Source organism: Oncorhynchus kisutch, linkage group LG17 (genome assembly GCF_002021735.2).
Source record: "Oncorhynchus kisutch isolate 150728-3 linkage group LG17, Okis_V2, whole genome shotgun sequence".
NCBI classification, from domain to species: domain Eukaryota; kingdom Metazoa; phylum Chordata; class Actinopteri; order Salmoniformes; family Salmonidae; genus Oncorhynchus; species Oncorhynchus kisutch.
Window position 1 is genome coordinate 46,872,139 of NC_034190.2, and position 18,378 is coordinate 46,890,516.

An 18,378-nucleotide genomic window follows, 5' to 3' on the forward strand; every position below is an offset into this window, starting at 1 on the left:
TATACTAGCTCTCCTTTGTTAGTTATTTATTAAAGATCCACTAACATGATTCTTGGACCTGAAAGCAGTGTTGTTCAGACAGCATTGGTTTTTTTCTTCTTCCTAACACTGCGCTTGCACTACATTAGATGGTTGCTGTGTTGTCTGCTTGAACTTTGACCTCCGAAACATTCCTACACATCTGCGTCTTTGTCGACCACTGTTTGCATATTTATGAGCTCTCTGAGTTACCGGCTGGCGGTAGAGAGAGAAAACATCTGGGGTTTTTGTGTTTGGAGAACATGTGCTGGTGGCCTACTGGAGAGGACTCACTCCTTGTGGTGTTAGGGTGATGGGTGTGGGTTAGGGACTGTAATGCCATGTTAAGTTAATAATTGATTCAACTGACTTATGGTGAGATTTTTTTCCCCTCATTGTTTCTTTTAGAGGACCAAAGGCTAAATGAGAAAGGGAGTGACATTCTGCCATACAGCAAGCTAAACATATTTCACAGTTGATGAGAAAACGCAGACTGTCACACATGAATGAAGGAATAAGGTGTGTGTGTGTGGACGTGTTTAACTATACAAGAATAGTAAACTAACAAACATTTGACCAACTGGGGACCCTTTGTTAGTCCCCAGTGGGGTCTCCCCACAAGGCTATTTCTAGGGGGTTTATAAGGTTAGAATTTGGATTAGGGGTTAAAGTTTAAGGTTAGATGTTGTGCTTAAAGTTAGGTTGAGGGCTGGATTTAGGGTTAGGGAAAATAGGGTTTTGAATGGGAATCAATTGTGTTGAAAGGGTGAGTGCTACACTGGAACTCGTCTTGCGCCAAAACCTCCAACCTGCACATAATAGCAGTCCGCTATTCCCAGAACCTCCGCAGATGGGACTCCTCTTTTCCAGGATGGCGGGGATTCTTCTCCCTCTGGACTGTGTGATGGAATACGCTGAGGCCTATGCATGTTTACCAGGACGGGAGGGAGAGAGGGAAGACCCACCTCTGGGCCCCCAACTGAAAATCCCTACCAGCTGAGTTGACACACTCCACCAGTCCTTCCAGACCAGGCAGCGAGCGAGGAGGCTTTATGTCTGGCAGGAGGATCTTAGTTTGCTAATATCTTAAAAGACAAGTCAAACTTTATTTAAAGTGGTGGGGAAAGCAATTTGAATCTCTTTTTTTGGGGGGTGGTGTTTCTTATATTACTTTATTCAATACCTTGCCACTGGTTTACCTTTCTTTTTGGTGATTTGTTAATCCCCATTGTATCTGATTGGCTGAGAAGGACAGTGGGATTTGTAGTCATAACTCAAATAACCAAGTGGAGTCTGTAGATGTGTTGTTCCTTAAAAGCTCTCCTGGGGCGACGTCATTGAAGCCCTGCTTTCTCCTCTCCACCTCTCGCTCCCTTCTTTTCACCCTTCACTGCAAAATGAAACATCTGCTCACTAACACACTGCTGTTTCTTCCTTCCGTTTTTTTCCCCCGGTTCTTTTCCCGCCGTCATGAACAACTGACCTGACAGAGGAGAAGTGAGGCTGGCCTTGAAGAGAACAGCAGGACATCCCTTGGAGTCTATTTCTCTCGCCTTCTTTCTCTTCTTACTGACATTACACCATTTTGGTGGCTGAAGTGGGAGACATGAAAGCAGAGGGAGAATGGGTGATGGATGGAGCTGGAGAAGTGGAGAAGGAGAGGGTGAGGTAAAGAATGCTGGTGAGTGACTTCAGTATTCCATGGAAAGGGCCAGCGCAGTAGAGGAGAGGGAATCGTGCACTGTAAAGCAACCACGTCCACTTAGCTACTATCTTACATGGCCTGACACAATGAAGAACAAACCCACGAAAGCTCTTACACTAGCTTAAAGAAAACAGGTTCTAAATCTCTGTAGGAAAGATTATTTCATACAAGATCAGGAAAAATAAAGTCTTTGTTTATGTGAAAAACACAGCCAACATCATACAGCAAGAGGTTCACTACAACACGGTTCAGGGCCTTTATGATCAAATGTATTTATGAAGCCCTTTCTACGTCAGCAGCTGTCACAAAGTGCTTATACAGAGACCCACCCTAAAACCCCAAGCAGCAAGCAATTCAGATGTAAAAGCTATGTCTATTCGGTTCGGTGTAGTCGGTTATGCCAAATAAACCATCACTTCAGATATTCCCCTGAAATGAATATAAAGCATTGTTATCGCTGGTCTCTGGTGGTACTGTGGCAGCGTGCTAGGTGCGCTTGCCTCTCACGCCAGGGAAGGATGCATCGTCACACAGTTTGCCATGACAGATGGTCGGGGACACTCGTCCCCGCGGCGATTATGCAAGAAGTGTGATTTCACTCTGTCACACTGGGTTTGTGTTGGTGCTGCATGCAGTAAATGGGCCTCTGTGTGTATTGGTGCTGTAGCTAGCTGTCCGCAGATCTAAATGTTCTAGATACCGTACACTATGTGTATATCTAATGTTCCAAGGGAGGTGGTTAGCATTCGCTTACTGTCAAGGTATGCCTTTGTGTAAACCCTCTGTGTCTCAACCCGAAAGAACGGAGTTGGCGAGAAAGGGGGTCTTAATGTCATCCACTTAAACTGTCACAGGAATGTGCTCCGATATAGTCTATTGAAAAATTGGTGGGAAAGAAGTGGATGGAGTATAACTACGATTTATGTCTTACAGTATTTGTCTTGCTGTGACAATGAGTTAATTATACATTCAATTCAGTCAACTCCCAACATTCAGTTCAACTTAATAAAAGGTATAGCCTATTTATCCCCTAAGGGACAATTATTTTTGCTGGGCTTAAATTGTAAATGCAGACAACGTATAAACAACATGATACATACTATGGCTGACCCCATTTAGTCACCGGGTCAATTGTATGGTCTATAGGCTGTTGAACAACTGAGACTAGTTTTTTTCATGGTGCACAACACGCCTGTCTTATTCGCGCCTGTCTCAGTGGACTAATCCATTGCAGAGGCCACAGGGATGATTTCAGGCAACTGAAATTATATATGGTTATATTATGTCGAAATAATTGTGTAACACTAATGAATCTAATATTATTTTATAACAAATGCACTTTCTCCCGTGTTAAATGCGGTTCTGAAACATAATATTCAGTGGGCTGTAGAATTGGTGCCTTTCCCTATGTTTGCTATGTGCATGATAGCAAAGTTAACCAGCATATTAATGTGCATGATAGCAAAGTTAACCAGCATATTAATGTGCATAATAGCAAAGTTAACCAGCATATTAGGATTGAATCAATGCGTGGGAGGCAGCAGCAGCAGAAATTAGGAAACAGCCCTTAGCCTAATTGTCTAAGAACATTGAAGAGAAACTTAATTATGTCTATTATCAATAGCGTATCTGTTAAATGTGCCTGACTTTTTATAAATCATCCATATACATTTACAGAAATAAGACAGATCTTTTTTCTGTTGCCTGTTTCTGTTGAGTGTTTGTTTAATTGCCTACTAATTCCGTGAGCACCAAGCCTCGTGCAATGGCAAAATGGCAGATAAACAATTTCCCAGATTTGGCAGTTTTTTGTCTTTACTATGCTGTAATAAAGGCTTTACAAAATGTTTTCGTTACAACGGACTGGTATTACTTATAATTGATTTAGTGTTTACACTGTTCCAAACAGGCAGAAAAAATAATATTGTAATCTAACAGAACTTGTTTGTCACACATAATATGCACGCAGCTCTCGCTCCTATACCCTCCTTTTTCTTGATCTCCTTCTTTTTGTTATTACAATTATTATTATGGTCATCATTATAATAATAAGTCAGGTCATTATCATTAGTAGGCTTTGTATAGCAGCCTTGTATAACCAACATCGAGCTGTAGGCCTAAGAGCGCATCCTGTTTAGTCTTTATACTGTAACTGACTTAGGCCTATATTTCAATATATATACTGTATATACTGTATCAATCATTCATTCGTTCATGCCATCACACAGCATACGAGACCTTAATGCTTTGAAATGCAATCAAGCATTTGTTTTGCTGTTTTTAGTCTGCTGTAATAAAGGCTTTATATATATATTTTTTTCAGTTAGAACAGACTCACTGGTCCACTTATTTAGTGTTTACACTGTTTTAAATGGTCAGATTATATTGTAATCTAACCGCAACTATTTGGCACACAATACTCACGCAACGCTTGCTCCCATACCATCCTTTTTCTGGATCTCCAGTAGCTTCCACAACTAAGTCAAATGTCTTCCACAGTTCTGACTTCCCCTTTCCCCCCTGAACAACCAGTAAACATACGCCTGTTTCGAGTTTATTTTTCACTTCCTCTGCATCCATTTTGCTGTCACTTGTTAATGTGTTTGGAGTTTGTTATAACCAATTTATCGATGTGATTATGATCAGCTATAGGTCAGGCCCTACTGATCACATGCATGTGATGCTTAGATGTTTCACGTAAAGAGAGCAAGGGTTGAGGGAATAAGGAATGTTTTTCCTAAACAAATTAGTGATTTCGGTAACAGAACTTTTCAGTCAGAAACAAGTAAGTAAGAAATGGCTAAATTGATGTTGCAGCTTCAGCACGGACAGCGCAATAAACACATGCTGTGCTGTGGTGCCTTTTCGCTGCAGTAGGGAAGAGAGCGAGACAAAGCTCTCACACAGGCACTCGCTGTCATTTTTTTAACACAGTGTGACCATCGGGCTCTTTCTTGAGTCATTTTTGTGTCTTAATTATTTAATCAAACAGTGTGCTTAAAGTATCAGACAAGCTCAGTACATATGTAGTTGATTTGATTCAAACAGGGTGTGTCTGTCTATATATGGAAAAATAAGTTTAAACATTTCAACCAATCGATTGGTCAAAAGAACAGGACGAATCTTGGTCGCGCTATATTTTTTTAGGGGGGGGGGCAGCCCTAATATATACATAACCGTCTTTAAATTTCACTGCAGGACCCTAGTTTTTGCAGTAGTTTATCATTCTGTGTCTGTATTCAGCTAATTCCTCCACGTCCCAGGAGGCAGCCTGGCTGTCTGCTATAGAGCCACGTCCACCAACATGTTTACAGAAATCACACTTCGCTGTTTGGTTGAAAGGCAGTTGAATGTCTAAAACGAATACAAAGGCCTCACAAAGCACAATGTGTCCCTTTCAGAGAAGTTTTAAACTGATTGAGCTGCATTGAAGCTGGAGTGGCTTTGGCCGTTTCCTCGATGCCTTTCATGTGTTAACCCCTGTGACTCCTTATCTGTGGTATTCATACGTCAGTAGTGCTAGTGCCCATCTATAACTCAGAAGGCCCCTACATTTTAATCGGGCAGTTGGAGGGCCTATTTAACCTTTACTGTGGGTGTGAACATGGCGTCAGTATATATTTGGGATGCAGAAGGGTGTGTTGTGAATATTCAATACAGTTACTGTGGTTAGACTTTAAAAGTGACAACGTCCCACTATAAGGCTGGAAATACACCGTGGTCATGGTCAGGGGATTGACACTGTGGTCAGCTGTGACTCTGACATCTGTTTGTAGGTCACATGTTATAGGGAATCAACCTTGTTTGGTACATTTGAGTGTGGTGTAAGATGAGTCAAATAGTTTGAATATCAATTTCTATTAACAATTGTACAGTATCACTTTCTCATTTAGCATATAATGGAAATTGGAAAAGGCATTGCTAAACTATGACATCATTGCTAAAAGCCACACTGGCTGTAGTTTGTATTGCAACTTGAAGATGAATTTCCTTATTTGCAGTGTATATCCAGAAACACATCCTCCTGGCTATAACTCGGTAGTTGGCAGTCTCCTGTATGAGGAGGGCAGTGGTTGTATGTACCTAAGAAACAAGGGGTGTGTCAGGTGTACACTAACAGGTGAAGTCACTATTCACACCACAACACGTCCCGTGTTAAAGTGAAAGCTCCCATGACAAGAGTTAAGACAGGGAGTTATATGGTGAAGCCTCCCATACCCACTTCCACGTTGACTCATTGAATCGATTTAAGTCGGTTCCAAATGATTGTTAACGTTTGATATATTTACCTTGTCACCGTGCGCTCCAACTGGACTTTGGAATATATATTGGACTCACTTTAGTAGAAGTGAGGCTCCTATATGCCAAACATGATGTAACTGTCATTGGTCACTGGTTGAACTTTGAACTGCCCGGTGCAGACTGAGTTTCCTGGAGGAGCTGCTGTGAGTGTGTACTCAAATCTTCAACATGGTGGACAAGGCATGGAGGAAGAGTTGGCAGTTCATCGAGAACAGGATGTCTCTGCGTGTGAAGAAGCAGTCTTCTCCTACTGTTGAACGTAAGAGTGAGTGAGTACCCTCTCCTGTTTGACGATATGCTGGGTTGAAGGGTTGGGTTGCTCTGGTTAGTTTTGTTGATGCGCTACTTGGTTGATACTGCTGTGTGATTACGTCCTTATCAATATCCTGACTGTGTTGAATTTATTCATAGAGATTGGGTTGGTGACGTGTTAGAAAATGAATAGGGCTGTTAGTCATATTTCAAATAGTAATCAAGGCAAGACCCACTTGCATGCACTTTCAATCAGCGCAGTGTTGAGACGCTGATGTAGGCTGTGTCTAGGAATGATAGTATCAGCACTTCTGAGAAATGACTGCAGTATTTACCCGTGTGAGTCGTGTTATTGCTGAATGCTGCTCTACCACCAACTATTGGCTCGTTAATAAAGTTTCTAAACACACAGGAACACGGACTTCAACCCTCACTGTTTCCTTTGGCTGTTTTCATTTAGACATCCACAGCTTAGTTGGAATTCATGCCGTGGGTACTTGAGTCGTAGACATTTCCTGAACTTATTCTGCAGCACAGTGTTTGAAGTAATATACACACTATGGAAGAATGACAGTGCCAAAAGACTACCGAATGGTCAATGTTAGTGGTGATTACGGTACTTAATAGGTTCTAGTGTAGTAATGGATGAGGTGCCTACTCAATGAGTGTCGGTATGGGATGACTACTGAGAGAGCAGTGGATGAGCACAGGCTATGAAAGCTTTGAGGGACTTTTTGTGGATGGGGTTGAAATACTAACTGTATTTATTGCTGTGTCATTGCCGTAGACTAACTGTGTATCTCTTTCTCTGTGTCATTGCAGTAGACTAACTGTGTATCTCTTTCTCTGTGTCATTGCAGTAGACTGACTGTGTATCTCTTTCTCTGTGTCATTGCAGTAGACTGACTGTGTATCTCTTTCTCTGTGTCATTGCAGTGTGGAGGGGGATGCGCGGCCCAGTGAGAGTGACGGTGGAGCAAGCTACAGGGGCCCAGTGATAAGCCCAGACCGCTTCGAGGGCCCCCTCTACGGCCACGGGGTGCAGCCGGGCCCCCAGCGCCCCCCCCGCAGGCCCAAGCTCCAGCACTCGCAGTCCATCCTTCGCAAGCAAGCCGAGGAGGAGGCCATCAAGCGCTCCCGCTCGCTCTCCGAGGGCTATGAGCTCTCCGCTGACCTCCAGGACAAACAGGTATCGTACCACTGTTTCAGACCCACCCTATATATGTCCTATATAGACTTATGAAGCCATTTTGCAAAAACTCCCACATTACCTGATATCTTTACTTACCCATAAAGTTTGAGTTACCAAACCAGATCACATAGATGGCGAACTCTTGAAATTCTGTCTGTTGCTACAGACTTAGGGAAAACAGCTTTTTGTTCCATACATGGAGTGCAAAGAAACTATCTTATGAGTTCCCTACAAATGGGTGTATTGGTGCCTTTCGGACAACTCCGTGTTGATTGAGGACCTCTTTGCTGAGGAATGTTTTTCATGAGTGTGTTTTAAAAAATATTTTCTGGTGTAATTTGTTGTGTAATTGTAAGATGCAGGGAGTCCTTGCAATAGAGACATTGGTCTCAATAAAACTCCCTTTATTTTAAAGACAAAATAACATTTCCCTTACTGAACCTCTATGTCAATGACCACACTACACACACTCTAACATCTACAGATCCCTTTGAGAAGAAAGCAAAACTATGGCATTGCTTTGCTGCAGCTTCTCTACTCGTCCTTGAAATTTGTATTGCTAAGAAATTATAGCCTCCTTTCCCTGGAAAGATCAATTCAGTTCCACAAGTGTTTGAGCATTGGTCATCGTTTGTCAAATATAATCATGTTCCTATAATCAAGAAGTTGTGATAATCCGTTCTCCTCTGTCCGTCAGGTGGAGATGCTGGAGCGTAAATATGGAGGACGCTTCATAACCCGGCATGCGGCCCGCACCATCCAGACAGCCTTCCGCCAGTACCAGATGAACAAAAACTTTGAGCGTCTCAGGAGTTCTATGTCTGAGAACCGCATGTCCCGACGCATCGTTCTGTCCAACATGAGGATGCAGTTCTCCTTCGAGGGCCCTGAGAAAGTCCACAGCTCCTACTTTGAGGGGAAACAGGTGTCCCTGACAGATGACGGCACCCCCCTGGCCTTGGTACAGTCCGAGTGCGGGGACATGGAGGTCCACCACCAGGCCAACATGGCGTCTCACCCTGCTTCCCAGAACGACCTGACGGACGCCATCACGGAGTTGGAGGACGCCTTCTCCAGGCAGGTGAAGTCTCTGGCCGAGTCCATTGATGACGCCTTGAACTGCCGCAGCCTGCAGGGCGACGAGGGTCTTGACCCTGAGGCCATGGGCTGCCCCGAGGTAGAGAGGGAGGTGGCCTATCAGGTGAAGCCTCACCGCGGGGTGGCGGGGCGCATGCGAGAGGACATGATGGCGTCCTACAGCGATGTGACTCTGTTTATCGACGAGGAGGAGCTGTCTCCCTCTATGGGGCTATCGCGGGGGTCAGGTGACCAGCCCTCCAGCATTGAGTCAGACCTACGCCTGCGCTCAGCCAACTCCTCCCAGGAGTACTGGCCCCTGGACACCAAAGATGAGGGGCGTGACACAGACACCAGCTGCCGCAGCACCCCTTCCCTAGAGTGCCAGGAGCAGCGGCTCAGGGTGGACCACCTCCCCCTGCTGACCATCGAGCCGCCCAGCGACAGCTCCGCCGAACACAGTGACCGCTCTGACCGCAGCTCCGTCAAACGACCGCCCGTCTACGAGCCTCACGGGGGCAGCCACATCGTGGCGTCCTCCAAGGCTAGCCCCAAACACATCTCTCATGGCCCACCCCCGCGGGCGCCCTCCAGGGACGACGAGGCGCCCCTCCGCCACCGCCACCGGGCGCTGGAAAGCCACCTGGCCATCAACGGCTCTGCCAATCGGCAGAGCAAGTCTGAGTCTGACTTCTCGGACGGGGATAACGACAGCATCAACAGCACATCGAACTCCAACGACACCATCAATTGCAGCTCTGAGTCGTCCAGGGACAGCCTGAGGGAGCAGACACTCTGCAAGCAGACATATCACAAAGAGACACGTAACAGCTGGGACTCGCCCGTCTTCAGCAACGATGTGATCCGCAAGAGGCACTACCGCATCGGCCTGAACCTCTTCAACAAGTAGGTGCTTAGCTCTGACTGAGTGCTAACGTGGTTGTCCACTGATTGGTGTAATTAAGGGTAAATGAGCAGAGGGGTTCTTATAGAGAAACTGAGGTGACCTATTTACAGTTATCAGAATTGTATTTGGGCCACACAATATAAGGCAATCAGTCTAATTCAAGTAAATTTGCAGGGTTAAAGACAAGTCCTATGAAATGGAAAAAATGCATACAATTTGTATAAAGTATATATTTGTGCATTCGTGTAAACTCTTTGTAGACTCATAGGTCTACTTTTATAGGACAGATATTCTGTAGATGAGAAATTCAGCCAGACAGAGTCGCTCCATTTTCTGTGCCCTTATTAAATATTAACCACCCTGTTCCTATTGTGGCCACTTCCTATCAGTCACAGAATCAAACACCACACTTGGCTCTGTAAAATGACTGGATAGGTCACATAAGGACATACCTGCTTCAAAAAGGCCTTATTTTGATGTCATGCTAGACGTTTTCCAGCAGGGCCACCTTTGGTGTCAGTCTCATTGTGTCTTGTCTGCTTCAATATAAACACGAACCCTTCTTTCTTGTGTGTCTGCAGGAAGCCAGAAAAAGGCGTCCAGTACTTGACTGAGAGAGGGTTCGTCCCGGACACACCTGTGGGTGTGGCTCACTTCCTGCTTCAGAGGAAGGGCCTGAGCAGGCAGATGATTGGAGAGTTCCTGGGCAACCGTCAGAAACAGTTCAACAGAGATGTCCTGGAGTGAGTACTAATTCTTAAAGGCCAGGTCATGTGACACTTGTTATTGTCTATCAAACAAACATTGATTGGTGGATCACAATGCCTTGCACAGGTAGCATTATACTGTAGGCCAGGCCAGAACAATGGATGTACTGTTCCAAGTTCAGCAAGCCATCTTTGCATTCACCGCTCTTCATTTATATCCTAACTGGGAGGTAATTGCCTTGGAACAGTTGGTGCCAACATTGTGCCCATTAAAATTCTACATCTCAAAGTAAGATGGCCGAACTTTGTATATCTGTGGCCTCGGGCCAGCCTAGTAGAATGTCCACACTCTGCAATCTGCTGCCCCTCACACTTGACCTCTCTCAAATGTGCTTCATGTATTTTCAAAGGACTATAAGGTGGTTCCCCTATCAGATTTCTTGAAGTCTTGAACTGCTGGGTGCAGAATGCCCCCCTGATCTGCGCGTTTTAGTTGCGCTAGTGAATGAGATGGACTTTTGTAATAACCACCTTTCCACGTGTAGATTTGAACTAGAGATGGGCAACAATATGGAAAGTACATATCGATATCAGCTGCATTTTTACATTTGATATTCATATCATATCGGAATTTGCTGAACTTGCTGTTAAAGCTGGAATCCTTAGTATCCACATCAATTTTTGGTCTTAATTAATGATATACACATTGATGCTTGACACGTATGTTTACACTGTTTGTAAACAAAGTAAATGTAAACAAACACTTGTATAGCCTCTCAACATGGTTTAATTTGTATATCATGGATGGTCAGTCCTGGCATACATGGCGCTCGCTTTGAATGTGAGAGTGGTTACATTTCTCCCGGCCCATCCCTCAGTTTTTGACCATAACATAGGTGGGGGTGACTGCTTTCTTATTGTTTCAATTAAGGATTCCAACTTGAAAACTATACAAATCAATGACATATTTGTTGGTTAGGGAATTCATTGGTTGGTTGCTTGTGGGTTCCAGCTGTGTGGTGGATGAGATGGATTTCTCGTCAATGGAGCTGGACGAGGCACTGAGAAAGTTCCAGAACCACATTCGGGTCCAGGGAGAGGCCCAGAAGGTGGAGCGCCTCATCGAAGCCTACAGGTGAGCCAACCGATAGACAGGTCCGAGAAGCATATACTAGGTAGACAGCCACGTTAGGATGGGGGGGGGCGTATAAGCACACCTGTAGACTGAGGATGAGGGGCTATTCACGTAGGCAGGTTTGGCCAAGAGGGTACTACAGGTCAGTGATAGCATTTTAAAATGATAACAGCGTAATCAACATCAACCAAAATACTATAATCGCTAGAGTACTACTGCACATTTAGTTTCGGATAAAGTTTTCTCTCTTACGAGTGAACTAATAGTTCTTCACTCTTTTGCGTTACATTTTCAAATGTAATGCAAATGTTGACCAATGTCTTGGAAATGCAAGTCACTGCTGACTTTGCTCACAACACCGCGTTAGCTAAATGACTTATTAATGCGTAGAGGGACCTGGTGCTTCACTTGCTTTTGCTTGAGTAAATAGGACAGTTCCTCACGCAATACTGCAATAATGATGACACGCTACACACACAATGTTGACAGTTATTGACCATCATGTGATGCATTGTATGCTGGCTTTACAAATTTTCACCAGCAAGTCAATAAGACAAATGTTGACATTGTGTGGACAAAAATCCGGTTTTATATTCAAATGCATTCTATGATGGCTCTCAATGTCAAAAGCCTCTGACTCTTTTCACCTCTGACATGTGATGTCGTCTCCCTTTCCTGTTGTTTTTGTATTCCAGCCAACGCTACTGCATCTGTAACCCCACGGTAGTGCGACAGTTCCGGAACCCTGACACCATCTTCATCCTGGCCTTCGCCATCATCCTCCTCAACACAGACATGTACAGCCCCAACGTCAAGCCGGAGAGGAAGATGAAGCTGGAGGACTTCGTCAAGAACCTCCGAGGTGTGAGAGAGGGGAGGGGGGGAATGTCAGGGTTTCTGAAAACAAAACTGAGACATTGTCCTCTACATATTTTAGAGAAAATAAAGAATTATAAAATCAACTCAAAAACTTAATGAAGTGAGTGTAGGACATTCACAATGTGATTTATTCACCGCTTTAACAAACCTGTAACAAAGCTATCTGTCTGGATTGAAAGAAGAAAACGCACATCCACTACAGAGCAACAGCACAGAAGTAGGGCAAAGAATAAGCCACCGCAAATGGAACAGGTTCATTTGTGCTACAGGATTAGCGTTTCAATCACGAAAGCAACATTTTCATCACACACAGATGAGAAAAATACATTTTGTCATAGGGAGCATGACGATGTAGCGGTGACCTTGCCAGAAATGTGTTAACACTAATTAATTGCACCTTCACACAATCACATGAGCAATTCTTATTCTTGGGTGAGCAGCGTGATAGAAGCACAGTTGATTACTTGTCGTTTTTTGCTTGGCATTTGAGATTTTATTCGAGAAGTAAAGCGTGACGGGGCTGACACTCATCATCCATCGTGATGAGTGTCAGTAAATGGTAAAACAAGGAGAAGTAATTGGATAAGAGGGATTTGTATTCTCACGCTAAATGAAAAAAGGCATTGTGGCGCGCACGTACATGCATGCTGCGTCCGTGCTTTTGCGTGTGTGCGCCTCTGTCTGTGGGTGTGTGTGTCTGTGTTTTTGTGTAACCATTGCCTCCTCCTCCCCAGGGGTGGATGATGGGGAGGACATCCCCAGGGAGACTCTGGTAGGAATTTATGAAAGGATCAGGAAGAGGGAGCTGAAGACAAACGAGGACCACGTGTCTCAGGTTCAGAAGGTGGAGAAACTCATAGTGGGGAAGAAACCGGTGAGGAACACACAACTTACCTAAAACTCTGCTGCAGCACTTTTTGCATAGTGCTTGATACAAGGCCTGAAACTCCCCTGGGTTTACTCTGGCATGACTCATCTTAATTAAATGTGTCACTCCATAGCCCCTTGATTAACTATGGCGTTCGGTTTGTCAAATACAGCCCAAAGACACACATTTATCCATGGAGAGAGAGAAGTGTTGGGCCTTTTCTTTACACACTATCAAATCAAGTAATATTGGTCACATACACATGGTTAGCAGATGTTATTGCGAGTGTAGCGAAATGCTTGTGCTTCTAGTTCTGACAGTGCAGCAATATCTAACAAGTAATCTAACAATTCCACAACAACTATCTAAGTAAATGAATGGAATAAGAATATATACATATAAGCAAGATGCAATAGATGGTATAACATACAGTATATAGATATGAGATGAGTAATGTAAGTTATGTAAACATTATTAAAGTGACTAGTGATCGATTAATTAAAAGTGGCCAATGATTTCAAGTCTGTATGTAGGCAGCAGCCTCTCTGTGTTAGTGATGGCTGTTTTAACAGTCTGATGGCCTTGAGATAGAAGCTGTTTTTCAGTCTCTCGGTCCCAGCTTTGATGCACCTGTACTGACCTCGCCTTCTGGATCTTAGTGGGGTGAACAGGCAGTGGCTCGGGTGGTTGTTTTCATTATCTTTTTGGCCTTCCTGTGACATCGGGTGCTGTAGGTGTACCTGGGGGGCAGGTAGTTTTCCTCCGGTGATGCGTTTGTAAAAGTTAGAGGGTTTTAGGTGACAAGCCCAATTTCTTCATCCTCCTGAGGTTGAAGAGGTACTGTTGCGTCTTCTTCACCACATTGTCTGTGTGGGTGGACCATTTCAGTTTGTCCGTGATGTGTACGCCGAGGAACTTAACTATCCACCTTCTCCACTGCTGTCCTGTTGATGTGGAAAGGGGGGTGCTAATTCTGCTGTTTCCTGAAGTCCACGATCGTTGTTTTCCTGACACCACATTCCGAGTGCCCTCACCTCCTCCCTGTAGGCTGTCTCGTCATTGTTGGGAATCAAGCCTACTACTGTTGTGTCGTCTGCAAACTTGATGATTGAGTTGGAGGCGTGCATGGCCACGCAGTCACGGGTGAACAAGGAGTACAGGAGGGGGCTGAGCACACACCCATGTGGGGCCCCAGTGTTGATGATCAGCATAGTGGAGCGGTTGTTTCCTACCTTCACCACCTGGGGGCGGCCCGTCAGGAAGTCCAGGACCCAATTGCACAGGGCGGGGTTGAGACCCAGGCCCTCAAGCTTAATGATGAGCTTGGAGGGTACTGTGTTGAAGGCTGAGCTGTAGTCAATGAACAATATTCTTACATAGGTATTCCTCTTGTCCAGATGGGATAGGGCAGTGTGCAGTGTGATGGCGATTGCATTGTCTGTGGACCTATTGGGGTGATATGATCCTTGACTTGTCTCTCAAAGCACTTCATGATGACAGAAGTGAGTGCTACAGGGCGATAGTCATTTAGTTCAGTTACATTTGCATTCTTGGGTACAGGAACAATGGTGGCCTTCTTGAAGCATGTGGGGACAGCAGACTGGGATAGGCAGAGATTGAATATGTCCGTAAACACACCAGCCAGCTAGTCTGCGCGTGCTCTGAGGAAGCGCCTAGGGATGCCGTCTGGGCCTGCAGCCCTGCGAGGGTTAACATGTCTAAATGTCTTACTCATGTAGGCCACGGAGAAGGAGAGCCCACAGTCCTTGGTAGCGGGTTGTGTCTGTGGCACTGCATTATCCTCAAATTCGGCAAAGAAGGTGTTTAGTTTGTATGGAATCAAGACGTCGGTGTCCGTGACGTGGCTGGTTTTCCTTTTGTAGTCTGTGATTGTCTCTAGACCCTGCCACATACGTCTCGTGTCTGAGCCGTTGAATTGCGACTCTACTTTGTCTCTATGCTGACATTTTGCTTGTTTGATTGCCTTGTGGAGGGAATAACTACACTGTTTGGATTCGGCCATATTCCCATTCACCTTTCCATGGTTAAATGTGGTGGTTTGCGCTTTCAGTTTGAGGAATGGAATTCTAGGTCAGGTGAACAAAAGGACTTGAGTTCCTGCATGTTGTTACACCATGAGTCGTTAATCATGACATATATACACCCCTGCCCATCTTCTTCTCGGAGAGATGTTTATTCCTTTCCGCACGATGCACAAAGAATCCAGGTGGTGGTACCGACTCAGACAGTGTATCCCGAGAGAGCCATGTTCAGGAGAGCCTTGTTTCTCGCAAGTATCCAAGCAATCTCATATGTTGCCTCGTCGTTTTCTCTGCCATCATTTGTTGTTCTTTGAGCCGTCTTTTGAGTTGCGCTATTTTGTTATTTCTGGAGGTTGCTTTGTGGCGGATATGTTTTGTCAACGTGGGCATGGTGTGACTGAAAATGTCGCTCTAAATTTTCTTCTTTAAAACAATTGACTGCCTTCTGTCAAATAAGACAAAGTGAAGCAGTCCTATTATGCAGAACAAAAAAATACTTGTCTGTCCATTTCTCTTGGAACGTTCTGTGTTCTTCGACCGTATCCTTCTCTTAGTCACCGGAGCCACGTTAGCTAGCTGCATTTCCCCGCTGCCATCTTCCTGGTTCTCCTGGTGTTTGTTCTTTCATAGCTGTCACGTTGTTCTCCAGCTCTTACCCCTCATTTTCCTTGTCAATAGATTTACTTTTCTTTTTTTACAATAAATTGATCCATGTCGACCAGACTGCAAAATGAAATGGAGTAGCAGACTGATGTGTCGGTCGCTGTAGCTAAGCAGTTGCGTTCTATTTTGGTCTTTATGTTCAACAGTTGCACTATACTGCCATCTATCTGCTGTCCAGGGAGCAATGGGTATATTCAATGACGTGATTCAGGCTTTCATTAAACACATTGAATTGAAATTGTATCATTTTTATGTATTATGAATGGAAAATAGGAAAATCACTGCAATCTGCAAATGAAGGGCTTGGCGCAATAAGTACCACTGCACTAATATAACACTTAGTATAGTGAAAAGGCATAGCCTACTTACACTTACTATATAGGAGGGAGAACAACAAATCAAATTGTATTGCTTGTGTACACAGATTTGCCGATGTTGTCGCCAGTGCAGCGAAATGCTTGTGTTTGTAGTTCCAACAGTGCAGTAATGCCTAGCAATCATTTTTTTTAAACAATAAACACATCATCCAAAAATATATATTTAAGAAATATCAGAATGGGCAATGTCAGAAAGCGGAATATAAACATATAATGTATATCATGTTATACATACATGCATATTATTATTACCTTTTATTTTACTAGGCAAGTCAGTTAAGATCAAATTCTTATTTTCAATGACGGCCTAGGAACAGTGGTTTACTTGCCTGTTCAGGGGCAGACTGACAGATTTGTACCTTGTCAGCTTAGGGATTTGAACTTACAACCTTCTGGTTACTAGTCCAACGCTCTAACCACTAGGCTACCCTGCCGCCCCATATAATGATGTGTAAAAACCGTATGGACAGTATATGAATAGAAAAGGTTTATACAGCAGTATACACAGTGCCCTCAAAGTATTCATACCCCTTGACTTATTCCACATTTTGTTGAGTTACAGCCTTAATTCAAAATTGATTAAATGCGTTTTCTCACCCATCTACTCACAATACCCGATAATGACAAAGTGAAAACGTGTTTTTAGACATTTTTGCACATTTATTGAAAATGAAATATCTTATTGACATAAGTATTCACACCCCTGAGTCAATACATGTTAGAATCACATTTGGCAGCGATTAGAGCTATGAGGCTTTCTTGGTTAGTCTTTAAGGGTTTTTTCGCACTTGGTCTCTTTCAGACAATTTATGTGAACTCCAAAGGAACTCAAAAGAGCCCCCAAAGCGTACCGAACTGTGACCATATCGAAAGGTGGTCTGAGTTGGGTTCCCTTGAATTCCACGGTCCGGTTCCGTTTTATAGGACAATGTGAACGAAAGCTCCCCAGGTTCACTTGCCATTATTGCAGCACAGTTTCCCCTGCCATAACCCCTCACATTGGTGCCACAAAAAAGCGAAGATATTGATGTGCAGATTCGCATAATTTTTTAGTTGTTGCTGTTTTTGGATATTGTTTAGCGATTATTAAGGACACAGAAATTCCAAAATGTGTAGAGTTTTTAGTTCAGGTTATTTGTTTGCAATATGTGATCTATAGACTATGAGAACTTCATAAGCTGTTTATTGATGGTGGTGTTTGAATAGTGTGAGAAGATAATATATTTGGTGAGAATCATATAGAATACCAAATATTTTCTAGCTCTTAAAGGGCCAGTAGCCTACCTTGGGTGTACAATTTTAATTTACAGCATTATTCTGCAATTGTTTTTTTCCCCCTCATCAATCTGCACACAATATTCCAAAAGGACAAAGCAAAAACAAGTTTTTAGAAATACTTCAATAAAAAAAATTACATAAGTATTCAGACCCTTTAATCAGCACTTTGTTGAAGCACCTTTGGCAGCGATTACAGCCTTGAGTCTTCGTGGGTATGATGCCACAAGCTTGGCACACCTGTATTTGGGGATTTTCTCCCATTCTTCTCTGCAGATCCTCTCAAGCTCTGTCAGGTTGGATGGGGAGCGTCACTGCACAAATATTTTCAGGTCTCTCCAGACATGTTCAATCAGGTTCAAGTCCGGGCTCTGGCTGGCCCACTCAAGGACATTCAGAGACTTGTCCCAAAGCCACTACTGCATTGTGTTGGCTTTGTGCTTAGGGTTGCTGTCCTGTTGGAAGGTGAACCTTTGCCCCAGTCTGAGGTCCTGAGTGCTCTGGAGCAGGTTTTCATCAAGTACTTTGCTCCGTTCATCTTTACCTCTATCCTGACTAGTCTCCCAGTCCCTGACGCTGAAAAATATCCCCACACCATGATGCAGCCACCACCATGCTTCACTAATGGGATGGTGTGAGGTTTTCTCCTGACGTGACGTTTGGCTTTCAGGCCAAAGAGTTCCATTTTGATTTCATCAGACCAGAGAATCTTGTTTCTCATGATCTGAGAGTCATTTAGGTGTCTCTTGGCAAACTCCAAGTGGGCTGTTGTGCCTTTTACTGAGGAGTGGCTTCCGTCTGGCCAATCTACAATAAAGGCCTGATTGGTTGAGTGCTGCAGAGATTGTTTTCCTTCTGGAAGGTTCTCCCATCTCCACAGAGGAAGTCTGAAGCTCTATCAGAGTGACCATCGGGTTCTTGGTTACCTCCCTGACCAAGGCCCTTCTCCCCCGATTGCTTAGTTTGGCCAGGCAGCCAT

General features: G+C 44.0%; 1 protein-coding gene across 8 annotated transcripts in view; it reads left to right on the plus strand.

Annotated features, from left to right (window-relative positions):
• LOC109907761 (IQ motif and SEC7 domain-containing protein 1) overlaps window positions 1-18,378 on the plus strand; it is a 182,339-nt gene that overhangs the window by 148,796 nt on the left and 15,165 nt on the right. For 7 of the 8 annotated variants that reach the window (XM_020505951.2, XM_020505944.2, XM_031793947.1 and 4 more), the window contains 6 exons: window positions 7,214-7,466; window positions 8,167-9,452; window positions 10,035-10,196; window positions 11,173-11,295; window positions 11,991-12,157; window positions 12,909-13,048. In XM_020505951.2, the coding sequence (XP_020361540.1) occupies window positions 7,214-7,466; window positions 8,167-9,452; window positions 10,035-10,196; window positions 11,173-11,295; window positions 11,991-12,157; window positions 12,909-13,048 (2,131 nt within the window). Of the gene's footprint in view, window positions 1-5,913; window positions 6,295-7,213; window positions 7,467-8,166; window positions 9,453-10,034; window positions 10,197-11,172; window positions 11,296-11,990; window positions 12,158-12,908; window positions 13,049-18,378 lie in introns of those variants that run through there. The other variant, XM_020505945.2, reaches the window with a different exon arrangement.